The sequence below is a fragment of the Equus caballus genome, chromosome 19, assembly GCF_041296265.1.
Source record: "Equus caballus isolate H_3958 breed thoroughbred chromosome 19, TB-T2T, whole genome shotgun sequence".
Classification (NCBI taxonomy): Eukaryota; Metazoa; Chordata; class Mammalia; order Perissodactyla; family Equidae; genus Equus; species Equus caballus.
This window is the reverse complement of record NC_091702.1, coordinates 34,360,426-34,379,816: the sequence shown is the minus strand read 5'-3', so window position 1 is coordinate 34,379,816 and position 19,391 is coordinate 34,360,426. Positions and strand designations below refer to the sequence as shown.

General features: G+C 46.8%; 1 protein-coding gene and 1 long non-coding RNA gene across 4 annotated transcripts in view; one reads left to right on the top strand and one right to left on the bottom strand.

Annotated features, from left to right (window-relative positions):
• Positions 1 to 15,035, bottom strand: part of LOC111769048 (uncharacterized) — a 33,328-nt gene extending 18,293 nt beyond the window's left edge. The window contains exons 1-2 of the long non-coding RNA XR_002801788.2: positions 14,900 to 15,035; positions 7,369 to 7,479 (exon numbers count right to left, since the gene is read on the bottom strand). This is a non-coding gene — a long non-coding RNA (uncharacterized lncRNA). The remainder of the gene's footprint in view (positions 1 to 7,368; positions 7,480 to 14,899) is intronic.
• Positions 15,036 to 15,233: 198 nt separating this feature from the next.
• ETV5 (ETS variant transcription factor 5) overlaps positions 15,234 to 19,391 on the top strand; it is a 56,290-nt gene continuing 52,132 nt past the window's right edge. The window contains exons 1-6 of one of the 3 annotated variants that reach the window (XM_014732794.3): positions 15,295 to 15,489; positions 18,342 to 18,463; positions 18,616 to 18,734; positions 18,871 to 18,958; positions 19,082 to 19,129; positions 19,237 to 19,287. In XM_014732794.3, coding sequence (XP_014588280.1) covers positions 18,690 to 18,734; positions 18,871 to 18,958; positions 19,082 to 19,129; positions 19,237 to 19,287 — 232 coding nt within the window. In that variant the 5' untranslated portion in view covers positions 15,295 to 15,489; positions 18,342 to 18,463; positions 18,616 to 18,689. Of the gene's footprint in view, positions 15,490 to 18,341; positions 18,464 to 18,615; positions 18,735 to 18,870; positions 18,959 to 19,081; positions 19,130 to 19,236; positions 19,288 to 19,391 lie in introns of all 3 variants that reach the window. The other 2 variants (XM_005601864.4, XM_014732795.3) reach the window with 2 other exon arrangements.

Genomic DNA, 19,391 nt, shown 5'->3' with positions numbered 1-19,391 from the left:
TTTAACCCAAGGTCCTCACATGAGCTTAGGAAGGGGACAGCTGGGGGGTGCAAAACTGCCATTGTCTTGATCAGAGAGTATTTATCAAAATTAAACACTCCCTCCTCCCTTATTGCCTACCACTTACCCTCCCCTTGCACAAGCCCTCTAGACTTTTCTCATCTCCCTGCCTCTGCGGGCACAGCTCCTCTGCCTGCTGGGCCCACCTCCTCCCCTGTCACCACCAGTCCCACTCCGCCCATCTTTACACCTTCACTTGCCAATAGGCCTTGTCTCTCAGTCCTACCCCCACCAGGCAGGACCAAAATATATGCATGCCACACACACACACACGCACACACAAATCCCACCACTCCTATTCTTACCCATCTTCCTTTGCCTAAGTCTTCCCTACCTCATTTCTGCCACCACTATGATCAGTACACACACACGTACTCACAACATACGTACACATACTCACCACCATCGCACACATGCACATATATCACCACCTCTACCACACACTCACATCCATGTTCACTATCATTTAGCACATACACTTACTCCCATACACATGTACACACCACCACCCACACCACACACACATTCCATATACACATACCCTACACATATAGAGGCACATACACACCATGACAGACTGTGCCACACATCTTCCACTAGGCCCCCCACCTTACACACACCCAACACGCAAACAGAATAATTCCCCACCTCAGAACATTTGATCTCCTGAGTTCTGAAGACTTATCTTTTTCACCTTGACTAGTCATTCGTATACAAACATCTCTTATCTCCCCTATTTGACTATGAGCCCCTTGAGGACAGAATCTGTTTCTCTTTTTATTTCAGTAACTTGTACAGTGCTTGGTTCATGATTGGGGCTCAATAATCATTTCTGAATGAATAAATGACTCAATCAATCAGTATGGGTCTAGAGGGACTAAATGGAGGGGAACCGTAATCACGCAGGCCCTGAGCCAACCCAGCCCTGGGGGCTGGGGAGCGCCATCTTTGGCGGCTAGTCCTGCCCGATCCTGCTTTCCCCTGCCTTGGTTTCATTCCAAGGGAAATATTTGTTCTGTGAGCAAATAAAATGTGAATATGTTCTAATCTGTTGCAAAGATACACAGAGCTGCCTTCAGCCGATGCTGCTTAGCTCTCTGAGGGCACTTCAAAGAACTGCGAAAATAAAATGTCTGCGGTGGGGGCAGGAAGAGTGTAACTCTTTCCTTCCCAGAGAGAAGGGTGAAGGAAGACCACATGACAAGTTTCCCCTTGAACATTTCCAAATGACCCCTCCCATGGGCCTGTCAGCATGCCAGACATGACAGGTGATCACAAGATTCTCAGTCCCATCGTTCTACAGATTCAGAAGTGCCAAACCTGTGATTTGAAAACACACTGACACACTTACACCAGAAACCTCTGCTTGATGTCCACAGTGAACTCATGGAGAAGTCTACTTCCCAGAAATGTGTGTGAGTGGAACAAACTTTGTCCGCCTCCCTGGCCCACTGAAGCTAGCCTTCTGCCCCCCTGCCCCTGCTCCCAAGCATCACATGTCACAGACCTTTGTGCCTACATTTGAACAAATGTGCAGGATGGTTGGAGAAGTCAGGAAGACAAAAGTCACCAGTGGCAGAAAATTAGGAAGAGATCTTTGTATTTTGTTTGTTTCCTACTCCAGAATTCTTAGAAGTTCAGAACCTTCCATAATAAGCTGTCATCGGATACAGTTGTTTCCGAATATGGCCTCAGGTTTGATTGCAGGGTTCTGAAGCGTCTGACGAGGAATGCAATGTGCCAGTGTTCCCTTAGCCCAGCCCTGTCCCGACTGACAGGCTGGGCAAAAAAACACAGCGTTGAACTCTCAGTTAGGAAAACCCCGTGCATGCAAATTAAACCATTTATTAAATACCTGAAGAGAGATCCCTTAAGATCTCCATAGTGAATTCTGAAAATATAACCCAGGACACCCCCTTTGTTTCCAAGTTCTGTGTGAGTCTTCTGGGCTGAGATGTCCTGAGGACAGGCACACCTATTTAGAATCCTGGGTCAAGAATAAGCCTCAGCCACTCCTGAGGGCACAGTCTTAGCTGCCGTTTACTCACCCTTACTTGGTGTTTGAACCCTCTCAACAAACTGCAGATGAAAAACATTGACGTCATCATTACCTTATTTTGTAAGTGGGGAATCTGAGGCTCAGAGAGGCCAGGCAACTTGCCCAAGATAGCCTAGCTAGAGTCAGAATTCTGACTTGCTGACCTCAAAGCTTCCTCCCACGGGACTGCTTCACCAAGGAATCCGGCCTGCATAGAAGCCCACTGGCTTCTGCTTATTCCTACTTATTCAAATAGGAATTCAGTTATTCAAAGTAACTGCCATTCTCTATCTCATTAGATCCTCTATTTTTAAACACATGTAATGTAACTGAAAAGCCACACAATACTAACCCAATCAATTCAAAAGACTTTTTGAAAATCTCCATGTTTCCTTTGAAAATGAATTGTCTGTTAGATTCTCCCCCTGCAGTGTGGGATTGTAAGATCTTTCTGATGTGTTTCCAACACCCCTGTGCTCTGAGTGTTATCACCTCTCCCAGGAGCCAGATGGATGCCTCTGGTGCAGCCTTTCCCTTGCCTGACAGCTGTCATTCACAATGGGAAGGAGGTGGTCAACCCTCACCTGAAACAGGCAACAAAGTCTGCTGTCAGTCTCCAAACAGATCTCCAACAGTCACACCTGTGCTGAAAAACACACACACACACACACACACACACACACACAAAGATGTACATGGTAGTGTTGTTTCTAACCTCAAAAAACTGGAAACAGCCTAATATCCAACAGCGAGAAACAATGAAGTACGTGATGTTAGAGCCGTAAGAAGACATATAGGCAAACCCTAGAAATGGAGTTTATGAAGAGCATTTAATGCCCTCGGGACATGCCTATGATACAATGCTAGGCAAAATGCAAAGTCATATGTTTAAAATATATCAACATTATGCAAAACAGCAAAGAAGAGACAAGGCAGAAAGATGTTTGAATGTGAACAGTATTCATTTCTAGAATTACAGAATTAGTTTATTTGTAATCATTTTTCCCTGTTTGTACACAATGGGTATATAATGATTTTATAATCTGAAATGCTTTTTAAACTTTTCAAAGATGAAATTCCCAGTTAGGGTGAATTAAGAAGACTGATAAAAAAATTAACAAAAACAATTTTGGAGAAACTGTAAAAAGTAAGACTATTAGATATCTGAAACTCTCTGATTAGAATTAGGCCATAAATTTAAAACTTTTTAAAGTATCATGATAGATGTGCTGGACTGCCAGTTGAAAGAACAATTTCTACTTCTGATCCGACTCCCTTACAAGTAATAATCTACCACGTCTTTGAAAATAACAAATGTAACAGCCTGCTGGATTCTGTTACTTGTCAACCGTGGACTTGGGCTCAAAAGGGCTTGAACTGACTCCACCATTCACGGTCAGGCTTGATGAACAGCTCTTGGAAGAAATCCCTGGTGTGTGGGGGCAAGGGAGGCAGGGGGACGAGCCAACAGGAGCCTCCTCCCCAGCCTGGTGTGAGCTTAGTCACTCACTCTGAAGGAATTCGGAACTCTGTTCTGCCTCCTGTACGCAAGCGGGCAGAGGCAGAGAGCAGCAGCAGAAGGACGTGCAGGGTGATTCCAATCATTCTGAGGCCCTCAGAGTGGCAGTAGCCCAAAGACAGCCTTCCCTATTCTTCCTGTGCACCCAGTCCTGTTCATGTGTATTCTGGAATGTTCTGGCCCAGGACAAGGAGGCATCTAACGAACGCTTTTCTTATCCCCTGTCTGTTCATCCAGAATCTGCACTATTTTTCTCTTACCTCTCTGCTCTGATGTCCTTCAAGCAACCCTACACACCCATTAGATTTGTCTTCCCCAATTCTCCTTTCCACTTGTCATTCCCCTGCTCCAGAACTTACCTTGGCTCCCTCTTGCTCAAGGAATCAGATCCAAATTCCTCTGCTCTCCAATACACAGTCCAACTCCCTCCAAACTCACTTTCCTCTGCCCTACACCTCCTCCCACTGCCCCAGCCTCCCCCCGCACCCCAGCATCCAGCCAGCCCTCTACGTCTGTCCTGCAAGCTTCACTTCAGTGGCCCTCCGAAGTTTCTCAAATTGGAAAGAAATGTTCCTTCACTAAAATAGAATAATGGAGTCTTGTCCAAATTATGCTCAAAGATACAATTTTCTCAATGTTAAGTTTTCTCCCATCAACTGTTGTTAAACCTTTGGCACCAGCAGCTCTGCCTATCTCTAGTGAGAGCCCACAGATGGCAAAGTGAAAAAACAAGTCCCCGGTGCAAAATCCTGGAAAAGCCTCAGGCACAGCCCATCACATGTCTTCGCCAGCTTGTTTATTTCACAGACACGTGCTCATGGTTGTGGTTTTTATATGTACACATAAAATAAATTCCAATTTTCTACTAATGAAATTGTTCCTGGTTCATGTGATAGAATTATATACCACATTATTTTGTAGTAGTCTTTTTAAAAAAATCTTAGTGGTCTATTAAGAAAATTATGATTGCCATGAGCCAGGACACCTGGGTGACTTTGCAAACCCTCAGACACATGATATCTCTCTTCCCCCAACACATCACACACTCACGCCCATTTGTGCCTTTATCATGCTGTTCTGCCTGTGATCTCCACAGCCCCTTCTCGGCCAAAGAAAACCTCCACAACCTACAAGGTCCCATTCGAATAACACATCCTCCATGAAGGCTTTCTGCCCTGTCTCCTAAGATCCAACATAACGACTTTGGTTCCTCCAGAAATCAATGAAGAAGAAACACTAGACTTCAGAGAAAAGCAGTTAAGAAGAAAATACTAAGCGAAATCTACAAGGGAGGAAATAACGTGTTGGGAACTCTTTAATTTATCCTGGGGAATACTGAACAGGTCAGTAGGTTAGCACCTAGTGCCTGAATTCACACAGAGAAGAGGGGAGGGAACAAGATATGTTATGTTTCTACTCTATGCCAGACACTCTGCTATATGCTTTTCAAATATTCTATTTATTCCTCCTCTGAAACCTCAAGGTTTGCATTATTATCTCTATTTTACAAACGATAAAACTGAGGCTCAGAGAGATTGAATTTGTTCAAATTCACCCACTTAGCAAGTGGCAGGGCCATGATGGAAACCCAGGTCCACTGCCCACACCTACCATGCCCTGGACATCTTTACACACACTCTCAGTGAATAGTCAAACAACTCTGTGAGGCAGGAGTTACTATTCCCATTTTTCAGATAGGAGACTGACGTGCAGAGAAGTGAAATGCTGCACCAACAGTGACATAGTTAGTAGTGATGGAGTTGAGATACGAAAGGGGGCTTTGGCTCCATGTTCACCCTCTGTTCACCACACAAGGGAGCACAGGTCTAAGTTAGCAGCTGTTAGAGAAGGCAGTGAATCTGGAAAGCAGAGGGAAGTAGTTTAACCCACTGAAGATCTTTGAATAAATAAAGAGCTTCTTCCAGACATGAGTCTATAGAGCTATTATCATATTACCATATGGATTACCTCGTTACCATTTACATTTACAAGGTGTACGCATAGTTGTAAATGAACGCTACCCGCATTCCAGTCAGGAATGTGTGGGTTGGAAAGGGTAAATCACGGATCCTGTAATGAAAAATTACTTCTTGTCGTTGAAGGCAATTTAACACATAGGGAGGAAGAGGAAGACCATATTTAGCTTTTCTATTCTGCTGTGGCCGAGACAACCCTGTCAGAACAGGCCCTGAGGTCAGTTGCCAGGTTCCTGATGAACATTCCAAAGTGGGAAGGTCCAGATGAAACCCAGATAAATATACAAAGCAATTAATTAACTCACGGAGAAAGGAGGAAAAGTGAGGAAAGATTTCAAAGGTGGTTCAAGTCAAAGGGCATATAAAATGCTCCCAACCAGAATGCTACCTAGTGGGAAAAAATTCCTCAATGGTCTGGCCAAAATGTTGATCCTTCTTGGCTGCCTAAAGGGGACCTTCTGGTGGACTGGGGTCTATCCCAGGGAGCTGGCCACATTTAGGAGGACCAGGCAGGCCAGAGGAGTAACGGAAAGCGGCTCTTCCAACCTGTTCAAGATTGCCAGCCCAATAGATAAGGGGGCACCTGTCGGGGAGGATCTGGGTTGAATGAGTCAGTGAGAAGGCTGGTCCCCTCCTTCTAAAAACGGGGCTGGATTTCTGAAGTGGAAGTGGGAGATTTGGGCATTTTGGAGCAGTGTGAACTCCTCTGGGTTGCTAAGGGCTGAGGCAACACTGTAGGGACCCACCAAGCTCCATGCCAAATCTGACTGAAATGAAACTCAATGTCCTAGGACCCAGGTATTGCTGCTAAGGAAATGAAGCACTCCCCTCAGCTCACACCCTGAGCTCTTGCAGAGGCCAGGTTACCAGCTCCTCATTCCTCTCCCACCATGTGGGTAGGCAGATGCTGGGCATGCATAAAAACAAATCCATGAAGAGAAGGTAACCCAGCCACCCCTTTCTACTGCACTGCTTTGCTGTACAGTAGAAATCACCTGTTGCTCATTCGCATATTCACGCATCCTTTGGTGACCAAGTGCTGTGTTTGGGGCTGGGTAATTTAGATGAGCACCCAAGAGGGCCCCTATTACGGGAGTTCGTCCTGTGGGCAACACAGACCCATGAACGATGTGATATAGGCTTTAAACAAGGGCATCACAGAGGATGTCATGTTAAAAGCAGTCTTTGGCTATGGGTTGATTGTTTTTAAGCACCTATGAGACGTATCCCATAATTCCAAAATGGGAATGACTACCCCTCTAATGAATGTATGAGACCCCAGACATCCTGTCCCCACAATATCCATTCTAGCCCCTCCCCGTCATGTCTCCTCCAGGCCCTAACATCCTACAGTTTGCCCACACATGAGCAATTGCCAGTCCCTGGACATGCCAGTTATGGCCACGCCTCCGTGTTTGTTAGAGCCATTCCCTCGGCCCAGCAGGCCCTTCCCTCCTTGCTCTGCCCAGCACAGTTCTAGTAAGTAAGCATTCAAGGGCTGGCCCATGTGTCAACCCTCTCTGGTGCCGTCCTTGCCCCTAACAGGAAGTACTCATTGCTCCTTCATTTGTCCTCCCAGAACCCATTTACAGGCCTCTATTGCAACACCTGTAAACGTTCTACAATAGCTTCTTGTTCCTGTGACTTTCACCCACCTCCCACCAGACTGGGAGCTCTTCTCGGATAAGCCCCATGCCGAGGACACCAGCCACTCGACAAGTGTTTATGGAAGTGGAAATGAAATTTACTGCTGTGTAAACTCTTGTGTGTCTTACCTTAATAAGGGCCTATTAAAAGTGATAGCCCAGCCTCATCTGACAGGAGGGAAGGGCCATCCATCTTCCATGGCCTGACACTCATCCACTTGTTGCTGGACCTCTACAGTGCTATGGGGAGAAAGCAGGGCAGAAATACAGTGTAGTAAAATCCAATTTGTGGTTTTTTTTTAAAGCTATAATGCATATATAGATATCATTGTCTAGACAATAGAAAATATTTATAATAATACACAAGAAACTGTTAATAGTGTATGATTCTGGGGAATGGGTACAGGTCAGGAGGTGATGTGGAGGCTTTTATTTTCCATTCTACACCTCTCTGTGATGTTGAGATTTTTGTAATGAATGTCTGTCACTTTTCAAAGAAATAAGACATTAAAATGAATCCTGTGACTACATCTTAGATGAATGAATTAAAATTAGCTTAATGTTTACCAAAAGACTTATAAATACTAGAGTCTCACTAGAATGTTCATAGTAGTGTCATTAGTAATATCAAAAACTAGAAACTGCCCAAATGTCCATTAATAGTAAAACGGATAAATCAGTTGTAAGATATTTCTACAACGGAACACTATGCAGCGAGGAGAATGAACTGACACAACTACACACTACAAAATGGACAACTCTTCCAGACACGATGTTGAAGAAAAAAAGCCTGACACAAAAGAGTATGTACTATATGAATCCATTTACATAAAATACAAAAACAGGCAATATTGACCTATGATGTTAGAAGCCAGGATGGTGGCTAGTCCCGTGAAGAGGGGGAAGAGGATGTTAGTGGCTAGAAGGGAGCCCGAGGGGGTCTCTTGGGAGGAGGCAGGTGCTGATAATGTTCTGTTTTGTAATCTGGGCACTGGATGCACACAAGTGCTTGCTTCGTGAAAATTCATCAAGGTCCACGCTTATGATTTGTGTACTTTCCTGTATGTATGTTATACTTCAACAAAAAGTAAACAAGCACACAAAATGGGCCACAACTGAGACGCCTGAGCATTCCCTGACTTCAGGCTGATAATCCCTCTTAAGAATCAGATGCTGACCTTCCAGCCTGTGAGATATCCAGCCATGGGAGAGCCACCAAACTGGGGTCCCTAATGGTGTTCTGAGCCCCTGTATCCTGCCCTGAAGAGGAACAGACAGAGGACCTGAGCACCTCCACGGTGCAGAGATGTCAGGGCTTTCCTGGGATGGGACGCTGTTCTTATAGTTTGCATTTTTAGCCATGTAGTTAGGCTTCGTAATGGGCGAGAATGCAGAGAAGGGAGAGGAACAGGGATGAGGAGAAGTTTCCAGGTGGGCTCTGGGTTAAATGGGAGCTGATTTACCCCCCAGAGGTAAGGGGCAGGCAACAGACTATTAGCAAGAATCATGGTGGGGTAGAGGCAGAAAAGGACTTCTGCTTGTTTTTAAATAGTCTGATCGGTTCGCTTCAAGTGGCAATGGGTGGGAAGACTGCCTGTGGTTGAAAGCACAGGCTGGACACCCCATCTGAAGCCACAGGATGGAATCCACTGATGGAGTATTTTACCTGGGGCTCTATTACCAGTTGGCCAAAGTTGATCTTCCCTTCATCCAACTCAAAATCAATACAGCCCCCTCCACAGACCTGACAGAGCTGAAGCAGGGTGGGGGTGGGCGATTACAAACCAAGCCAAGAGCTGAACAAACCGCCCTCCTTACCACCCCCTCTCCAGCTGCCACGCTGAAGCAGGCCCTTTATGAGAGAATCCACCTTCCCGCCCTGCAGCCCCTTAGTCTGCTCTTCCAGCGGGGCTGTGGGGCAACACCAACGTGAGGCCTTCACAACTTCAGATGGGCAACTTCTGAGTTAGGCTGCTCCTCAGACTTTGGGGGCTAAAGTCTGAGAATGTTGTAGCAAGGGTTAACCCCCGGCCATATGAAACTCTCCACTAAGGACATAAAAGGAAGCAAAAAGAGGACTCTGAACGGTCAAAATAGATTTTGCCAAGTCTACACATTCAAGTTCATCCACTTCCTCATCGAAGGGGGCCCTTTAGCTCTCACTCAGAACCCACGGACTCCTTCCCTAAGCCCATTTCAAACTCACTAGGCTTGCTGGTTTCCAAGCCCGTGGCAGATCAGGAGCAGAAAATGACAGTGGACATAGATGCTGCTGGAGAAGCATGTTCTCAACATATTGAGAAGTTCTGATTGACAACCTAACATGGAGAAGGAGCAAGAAAACGCTAAAGATCAGACACAGGATCCCCAAAAAGCCCAGCTACCTGAGGTGTCTTCATTTGGGGACAGGCAGTCTTTGTGGGCCTTAGAGGTAGAATAGGATGCTGGCATGTGACTGGCTCAAGAAATAGGCAGCTCTGTCCTGCACAGCCAGGCCCAAGGGCCCAGGAGGCTCGGGAGAGACTATAGCGTCACCAAGGCGCAGTGAAGATCCTGCTGTGGAGCTGGGCTCCTTTCCGAGGGCAATGGAAAGCCATGGGACGTTTCCAAAGATGTTTGCCCTATTGGTTTTTTAAAGTTTGGGGTTTAGGGGCCGGCCCCATGGCCGAGTGTTTAAGTTCACGCACTCCACTTTGGCAGCCCAATGTTTCACCAGTTCGAATCCTGGGTGCAGACATGGCACCTCTCGTCAGGCCAGGATGAGGTGGCCTCCCAAAAGCCACAACTAGAAGGACCCACAACTAAAATTACACAACTATGTACCAGGGGGCTTTGGGGAGAAAAAGGAAAAATAAAATCCTTAAAAAAAGTTTGGGGTTTAAGTAAGAAATATCTCAGCCCTCAGGAACCTATGACATGTGCCCCCAGGTTTTCTTGACAATGCATGTTTTATACAATCAAAGAGTTGAGAGGAAAAGGAGGCAGGAGAGAGGACGTCCTCAAGCTCAGGAAATGAGCCGGGAAAGGAATAAGCCCCACTAGGCCAGGGGGTCAGAGGGTCAAGAAATGCATTCGGTGGGAGGCCTGGCTTGCTCCTTCCTAACTTTGAAAGCTCAGGCCTATTTTTTAACCTCTCACTTTGACTCTCAGTTTTCACACCTGCAAATTGGGTATTATTGCTACCTCCCAGAAGGATTGGGAATATTAAATGAGACAACATATGTGAAACGTCTACCACAGAGCATGACATATAGGGAATGCTCAGTAAAGATAATTTCCATTCTCTGTCTAAAGTGGCTTTAATGAAGACAAATTCTAGCTGGCCCAGGAAATAATTGAGAAGTCTGGCTGGAGTTGCTGGAGCACGTACCCAAGGAAGCACAGCTACTCTCATGGGAGTGGCCAGGAAGCCACCAGAGCCCCAAGGGCAAGATGAGGGAAATCGACAAGGGTGGGAGGTTGCAGGAACTAAGACTGCACAGTAAAGGGTTTCAGAGCAAGGACTGTTCAAGATCTGTTTGGGCGCCTGACTCCAACTCTTACTCGCTATGTGATCTTGGGCAAGTTACCTAACCTCTCTGTGCCTCAGTTTCCTTATCTATAAAATAGGGATAATAATGGTATCTACATCACAGGGTTGCCAGGAGGACTAAGTGTGTTAATATAAGCAAAGTCCCTAAACAGCCTGGCATAAGAAAATTGCTCTTTCAGTGCTGGCTGCTGTCATTAAGCATACACACCTTTCCTGGGACTGAGGCAGCCCAGCAGAGGGGCTAATGGCCAGGCTCTGGAGGGGCCCCTTGGGTGCACTCTCCCTTTTACTGTGTGCTAGCTATGTGACCTGGAGCCATCGATGTAACCTTCCTGTACCTACCCTTCCTCATCTGTGAAAAGTGGAGGTGATCATAACAGCCCCTCCCTCAGAGGGCTGTTGTTGGGGATTAATGTGCTGATGCAGATGAAGCGTTTAGACAAGTTTCTGGCTCATATTAAGCACTCAGTAAATGCCAGCTATTATTATTCCCTAGCGATAAGGAACCCTGAAGACAATATGGACCCTATTTGTTTAAAGAGACATTGAATCGAAAAGATTTTCTTTTCTCTCCTCAGTTTTTGGGATACTTATTTATGAATTTCAAAAAGGAAGGTGTGCCAGCCAGATAGAATCCTTGATCCCTTGAAGTCAGGAAAAACATATCCGTACCTTTTTGATGCTGTCCCGAAGTCCCTTCCTCTATACTTTACTATATTGGAAAAGGAGCCCGGGGGCTACACCCCAGCCTCCAGACATGGCTGCACACACCACAGCATTTCTAACAGAGGGATAAGAGGCATTTTCCCAACATAAGGGACCAAGATCATGGTGCTGCCACATTTCCCACCACCATCTTGGTGATCAGCTCAATGCAGGGTTGCCTGCCTTACGCTTTAATTTGTTTTGGGGATTTTGGGGAAAAACTTTAAAAGTGGTCCTCTAAGGGGAAACAGAAGCTTTCAGGCTCCAGACTTGTTTTTCTAGCCTTCCAGGTGTTTCTCTGAAGACACACTGCAAACTGAAGAACAAGGGGCTAGTCATCCTACTCTGATTAGTGAGCTTTGCTACCGCCAGAAGACAAAGGCTAGATCGACACTCCATGAATGTTCCAGAGCATTGGTCTCTCTCTTTGCTATCTTTTCCAGTCCTGTTTCTCTCCTGCAGGAGAGGGAATGGTACATTAAAACACATGCTGGACAAAACCTCCAATGTAAGTAATGTTCTCAGAAGGAAAGACACAACATACTAGACAAAGACCTTCTAAATACTGACCTTTAACTCTTACAAGGGCAAAGAAAAGAGAAGACAGAGAGTGGGGTGGAGATGGGAGTGGGGGAGATAAGTCACTAAGAAGGAGAAGCAGAAGAAAAGAAGGAAGAGGCGTGGAGAGAAGTCATCATAAACACTTAACCATAGGGAACCAACTCAGGAGTCAGTCTGGCAAGGTAGGTCATCAGGAGTTACACGCTCACATTTCACGGCAGAGCCAAGGGGCCTGGGCACAGGGCCTGAACTCCCTGTCCAACACAATTCTCGGAATCATAGACTCTTAGAGCTGGAGCAATCCTCTGAGTTCATCTATCCCACCCCCTGCAGTAGTCCCTCTGAACTCTCCCTAAATCTATCTGCATAGATGCCTCCTGTGATGGAAGACTCATTACCAACAGCACTATTCCTTCGGTGGGCCACTCCAAACGTTCCAAGGTCCTTCCTAACACTATACTGAGCTAAAATCTGTCTCCCCGTGACTTCAACCAATTCTATCATCCACTGTTCGAGGTTCAAATATTTCCTGGTGGTTTTCTGAGCAACAGAGGCACATGCTAGGTCTCCCACACATGGGCTCTAGAGCCTACCTGCCTTAACGCTTATCTGGGTTCAGCAACCTATAAGCTGTGTAACTGTTGACAAGTTATTTAATCTCTCTGTGGCTCAGTTTCTTGTTTATAAAATGCAGATATTCATAGTAGAGACCACATCAGTACTATTAATGAGATTATCAGAGGATTAAATGAGATAATCTATAGAAAATTGTATATAGCATGAACAGGTCATGTATTAAGCGCTCAATAAACTGCAGCTGCTAAGTTGCGCAACAGAATGTGGGTTCCTCCAAGAAAAAGACTGAATTTTATTCATCCCTGTAACTTTTTTGCTTAGCACAGGGTCTGGCTGAGTATTTGGTACAAAATAGATATTTACTAAGTGACTAATTAATTGACAAGAGCTCTATAGTGGTATAAATTCCCACATATGATCTTGTACTGTGACAACCTTCTTATAAAAACCCATCCCCCAAATCCTCCCCTGCTCACAATTTAGCCACTATTTACTACTGCTTAATCCAGAAATATCTAACTTCTCTTGCCAAGGTGGGATGGAGAGCCCTGGCTTAAGGCAAAGGTCACACTCCAGGCATCAAGTCCAGCCCCCTGGAGGAAGTGGCTGTGAGGTGTCCTGCACTGTTTGCCTGTCGCCAGTTATGAAGTGTGATTGATGTGTTATGGCTTACACAGGACATGTGGCCCCGTGGGCTGCAGGCCTTCTAGGGGACTGGGACCTGAGAGACAGATTTAAGCAAAGAGAAAAATGAGAGCTCCTCTGGAGACACTAGATCAAGAGAGGGTGATGAAATGGGGCAGGATGGGGACAGACAAGATGGGAAGGAGGGGGATGGGAGAGCCACCTTGGGCCCAGAGTCTAGCTGGGGAGATGGAACCCTCAGGGATGTGAGCAACACGCTAGGAGCACAACTGGGCTAGGTTGAAAACCTCCAGCCACCAAATAGAAATGGTGCTACTTAGGGAATGAATAGAGGCACCAAAGGAAAGCTTTGCTGGAGAAGGGGTCGGTAGAAAAATGCTCTACTAGGAAATCAGATATCACAGAGCTGCCTGTTAAGGGTTCAGAGCATTTTCCTACCCATCAACTCAGGCCCAGTTCAGTCTCTCGCAAAGTCAGCAGCTCATGCCGGGTCAGTACTGGGCCCAGGACTCAATCAGGATACTCGGGTTTCCTTAGATGAACTCCAACATGTCTTAGGTTATAAAGGACAGACAGATGGAGAGCCCACTCTAAGATAAACAAGTGGAAGCAGAAAAGAAGGTGGGCAAATTTTGACTTAAAAAAATTTTTTTTTCTAAAAATCCACACTGCATTTCTGGTAGTAGGAGTGGGGGGCAGCTCCAGAATTGGCTACCCTGGGGCCCCTTTCACTAGGGGCTGTCCCCTAACGTGGCTATTTCCTCCCCACGGCTGGTACAAGGGGTGAAAGGCAGAGCACACCAACAGAAAGAGAACAGAATAGCTCCCTCGCAAGCCCCAGCATCCTGGGGGAGAGCGGAGAGCCGCCCCACGGCCTTCACAGGAGGGAGTAGAGGGGACGGAGAGGGGAAAGGATTGCTTATTTATTTGTTTCCCGGTACACCCTGTTAAGAATCTCAGCAATTGCAGTTAGTGCCCGATCATTTGGCAAGCAGAGTAGCTTCTCGTCGTTCCCAGCTGCACGGGATCTAATTCGCAAATACACCATCTTGCATTCAACACTTAAATGGAAAACAGGCAGCCCCGGGAGGGAGGGAGGCAGTCTAACTCTGCAAGCCGGTTTCGGAGGGATTTATATTTCCAGGTCGGTTGACTGGTTGGTGCGGGCCCCAGACAGAATTTTTTGGAGCTCCCACCCTCTCTTATTTCGGGTCCAAAACCCACTCCGGCGGAGGTTATCAACTGTAATTAAACTTGGGGAGGAAACAGGATTTGTGTGAACCTTAGGCCTCGCCAGTATAAAATAGTAACTAAAATCTGATTGAGAACTCAGATTTTAAACGGAGATACTGCTTATTCTTCCCCACTGGAAACCTGGTTAAAGGAAATTAAGGCCTCGCTTAAAGGTAACTAAGATTAGAGGGCTCGGTTTCCGTTTTCTCTGTTTCTGTGGGCCGAACGCCCAGGTCGGTCAGCGAGTTTCTCTCTGGGTGGAATGACGAATTCCTCTCGCTGTATTCTAAAACGATAACTTTGCTTGGTGCTGCAGCTGTGAATGTCTGGCGCCCAGCGGCCCGATCCTGGAGGTGGCGTTGCTCGGGGAAGAAGTAGGGGTGAATGGGGAAGGGAGAAGAGCCGTACCTCGGTGAAAAGTTGGGAGAGCTGTGGGGAGGGGAGTAAACGGCGGCTCCTCGCGGCCTCGGCCCCTTTAAGTGCTTCACTGACTCAGCTAAGCTTCCCCCTCAGGTCGCGTTTTTTATGAATGAAAAACGTCCTTACATTCATTATATAAACAAGCCTTTGCTGATTGGCCAATGGCCCCCGGTGCATAAATTATGTAAAACAGACCCCTAACGGGGTGGGGAGGGACGCGCCGTAGACCAATGGGGGCCGGAGTTGATGGGGCGGCTTGGCTGGATTTGCCCGCAGACAGGGTAAACAAGAGATGATGGACAGCCGCGGGAGCGACCTCGGGCCAATGGGAACGCGGCTGGGCTAGAGCTGCGGGCCAATGGCGGCGGGCGGAGCAGCTAGCCGCGGGGGGCCGGGCCAGAGATCCAGCCTGGTTGGCAGCTGCGGCGCAGAGTCCAGCCGCTGGTGCGCGGAGTGGTTCAGCGTCCCCGGAACGGTTCGCCCTAGCCATTCGCTTAGGCGCCCAGGCCCGGTGCGCGCGTGCGTGAGCGCGCCTGCGCCCCGGGGCCGCTGCAAGGGGAGGAGAGCCGCCGCCTCAGGTGAGGGGGCGTCGAGTGGGCAGTTGGGGCGTTGGAGTGGGTGTCCGGGAACGGGTCCGCAGGGCCCAGCTGGCGAGAGTTCACGGGCTGATTCCGAAACCTCGAAGTCGGGGTGCACTTTCTATCTTGGCTGAGCCCCCGGTGGCTGACTACCCCCTCCCCCCGCGGCCCGGTCCGGTTCGGTTCCTGGGAGACGTCGGGCGGGGGCGGCTAACGGTTCCGGATCGCTCGGAGAACGGGTTTCCGCACGTCGCGGGGGAGGCGCGCCGGAGCGCGGGGTGCGGGGGCTCCAGGGTGGGGATGCGGGGCGCGGAGTTGCTGGGCTTTACAGTCTCTGGAGATCTGAGAGCCCCGAGGGGACTTGGAGGCTCGCGAGAAGAGGCGCTTGGCTGAGCTTTGCAGTGGGGAGGAGGGGGCAGAAAGCAGCTTAGGAGGAATATTTGAGAGGTGATGTCCCCCCAGAACACCAGGAGGGGTTAAGTGACATAGGCATGTGCAGCTTGCGGGGTTGGGGTCGGCCAGGAACTTATGCGGACCTTGCAAGTTTCAAATTGTGTAAAGTGGACACCCAGTCCCCTCGCTCACACCCCAGCAGACTGAGGGCATTAGGCTGCACGGCGATTCTCGAGAAATCGGGGAGCATCAGTACAGCGGCCTGAGGATGGTGGGGGAAAAAAAAAAACGTGTGCGGGGGGGGGGTGGAATGGAGAGATGCTGGAGCCTCGCGCTGGATCAGGGATCTGACCGCATTTTCACAGAGCAGGGGGCCTCTGGGGGGAACCGAACTCCTGGTTAAGGAGGGATGCCTAGGAGAAATGTTTGGAGGGGTTTTTTTTTTTTTTTTGGAGGAGGAAGGAACTGGGAGCAGTTGGTAGCGCCCAGCGCCGAGGCTCATTTTTATGAATGTTGGTGACTTTATGAATGAAGTGGGTTTCTTTCGTTGGCTCGCTGCTCCCTGCGGCTTTTTTCTTTCCCTTTTTGTGAATGAAGCATTGAGCTTTCTTCCTAAAACGCTGGGGTGAGGGGCCTTGCGTCGGAGGCTGGGCGTGCGTTGAGAGTGGGGGCGGGGGCGCATCTGAAGGAGTTTTCATGAATGGGGAAGGCTGGGAATTGGGTGGAAGTGTGTCTTGTTTTGTGAATGGGGCCCAGCGCGAGGGATCCTGTTACAGCCTTTACCTGATGTGGCGGCCGCGGCTCGCTCTCCCATTCATAAAACCAGGCCCGCTGCGCACCGCGGGGGAGGGGCCTCGATCGCGCCGCCGCGCCGTGTTAAAGTTTTCCTGGGGGCACCGGGAAGGGAGGGGGGGCACAAAGGAAGTGGTTTAAACTCCTGGATGAGCCTTCCCTTCAGGCTTAAAAAAAATTATACTTTGAACATGATTTTTCTAGCCCTTGAACTTTGAGGGCTGCTTTAAAGATCCTCGATGCCTCTTTTGGGTTCGCTTATGGCAGCTTCTTTCTTTAGTTTTTGAAAAGATATTCTTGCTCTTCGTGGTGAAGTGTTTTGCAACGTGTTTCATCATGAGACTCTGAAAAATCCTCCCCTCCGCTCTCCTACCCATTGTCCCCTTCCCCTAATAGACATTTACAGAATCTCTAAGGTCACGGTTTAAGCTGACAGATTTTTGAAGACTGCAGAGGACTTGTTTTCGTGCCTCTCACCTCACTGCTGTTTCTCGGATTTTGTATATGGGTCGGTGACTTTGAGAAAGAGGCTTTATTCCGAACCTTTTAGCGCTGTTTGGAAGGCACGCAAGCAGGCTAGCGGGAGTGTTTTTCTAGAAAGTTATGAACTGCGTACAGTTTTACTCCTCTCCCTCTTTCTCTTTGCCTTTGAAAATATCTGATTACTTGGGCCAAAGTGCTGAGAGGAGGCTGGCCTTAGAGGGTTTTCTTGTATCCTGCTCACTTGCGAAAATCTGATATACTCCAGACAGTGTGAAAAACAAATTGGATGGAATTGCCCGCTGAGAAAAAGTTCCCTATTTAAAATTTGTATACAAGTTAAACAAAAGAATTATCCTTAAGCATTTTGTGTTGCTTAGAGCTGGGTTGAGTGAAATTAATGTTTTCCCCATTTTGTTGACTTAACTGCGTTTTTATTTGGAGAACAAAACAAAGTGTTCAGAAAGATGGTACCTTCCTAAAATTGTTACTTTATTCCTCCCAGACGAAAAAAAGTTCCCTCCTCTCCATTTTGACCCCCAGCCCCTCTTCCCCGCCCCAAAGCTTGACAGAGGCGGAAACAAGTTTAATTTTATTTTTTTGCATGTTTGGAAAAAATTTACTTCACTACAAGAAACAAACTGAATTTTCTTCCCATGAATCTTTTGCTTTTAATGCTTTTTTAAGATCTGTGGTAAAGATGCACTTAAACTATGTGCAGTGGAATTTAGTTTCCTTTATCCATTACTTTTCATAGCTATTTTATTTTAGAAGTTGGAGATATCACAGATATCTCTATAGGTTGCCATGGAGAAATTTGTGACATTACAGACACTACACCTGTTTGGATAGAAGGTTTAGGTTTTAATAAAGAGTTGTATGACAATAAGTACCCCTCTGATCAGTATGTTCCTGGAACTATTTATAGTGTTTTACCACTGACCTACAAAATACTTTTAGAAACACTATGTATGTCAGATTCTTAATTGCCAATAATTTGGAATGCTTAAACCCAGTTTCTCTACTTCCTGTCACTGTACTATCAAAAATTAAATCATTTCTTAAAAAAAAAAAAACCCTAACACTACAGATGCCCTGGAGAATCTTCTATTAGAGAGAATCTTGAAATCACCCTTTCATAATGAAAATAAGGTTTTTTGGAGTTTGTTTCTGTTTTTGTTTTGTAGGGGACAGATAGTAGCAAAGCTATAATCTTAATGATGAGAGAGAGAGGAGAAAAGGATGACTAGGGAAATGGATTTGCCACTGACTGCACTATGAACCTTCGATGCCCTTAATCCAGCCCGAGGTTAGTCTGTAAAGCTTACACCTTGACGGGCTTTAAGTACCTCAGGGAAAGGTAGTGATTTTGCTCAGGCCCTAAAGAAAGAGCAGTATAAAATTACTTTAATTCTCTTTTTGCCCCCCTGTCAGTTAAAATCTCCCAAATTTATATTACAGGAGGACCCCTTTCCCCCCAGAAATTACTCAATGCTGAAACCTTTCAGAGTGACATTAGAGACATTGGAAGCACCATGGATGGGTTTTATGATCAGCAAGTCCCTTTTATGGTCCCAGGGGTAAGTTTGTGTAGCTTTTGGTTTGTTTTGTCCTCCCTCTTGGAATATGTGTGTTCTCCTTATCAGTTTAGTGGTACAACCCCCCTTGGACCCTTTCATTACCCATGAGTCTTCACTGTGTGTTGGCCTCTTTCAGAAGTCTCGATCAGAGGAATGTAGAGGGCGGCCTGTGATTGACAGAAAGAGGAAGTTTTTGGACACAGATCTGGCTCATGATTCTGAAGGTAGTGAAGCTTTCCCCTCTGTGTTGTGTCTTCCTCAAATGGCTCCCAGTGAAAGCAGCCGTAGTCTTTGCTGCCTAGCTGAGGAATTCTCCTCATTCTGGTATCTTCTGTTTTCAATTCCAGAGTTGTTTCAGGATCTCAGTCAACTTCAAGAGGCTTGGTTAGCTGAAGGCAAGTTTCTTGGCTGTCCTATTTTCCATATAAAACATTTTACTGTGCTTTTTAAATAAAGCTTTTAAATAAAACTTAAAGGTCTAAAATAAAAATCTCTTTTCCAGCACAAGTTCCCGATGATGAACAGTTTGTCCCAGATTTTCAGTCTGATAACTGTAAGTACCTTTCTGGTGGTGGCCGTTTGTTCTGAAATTGTCTGGTCTTGGATCATCCGTGTCTAGAATACTCTTTTCAGCCGTAGCCAGCATATTTGGACAGT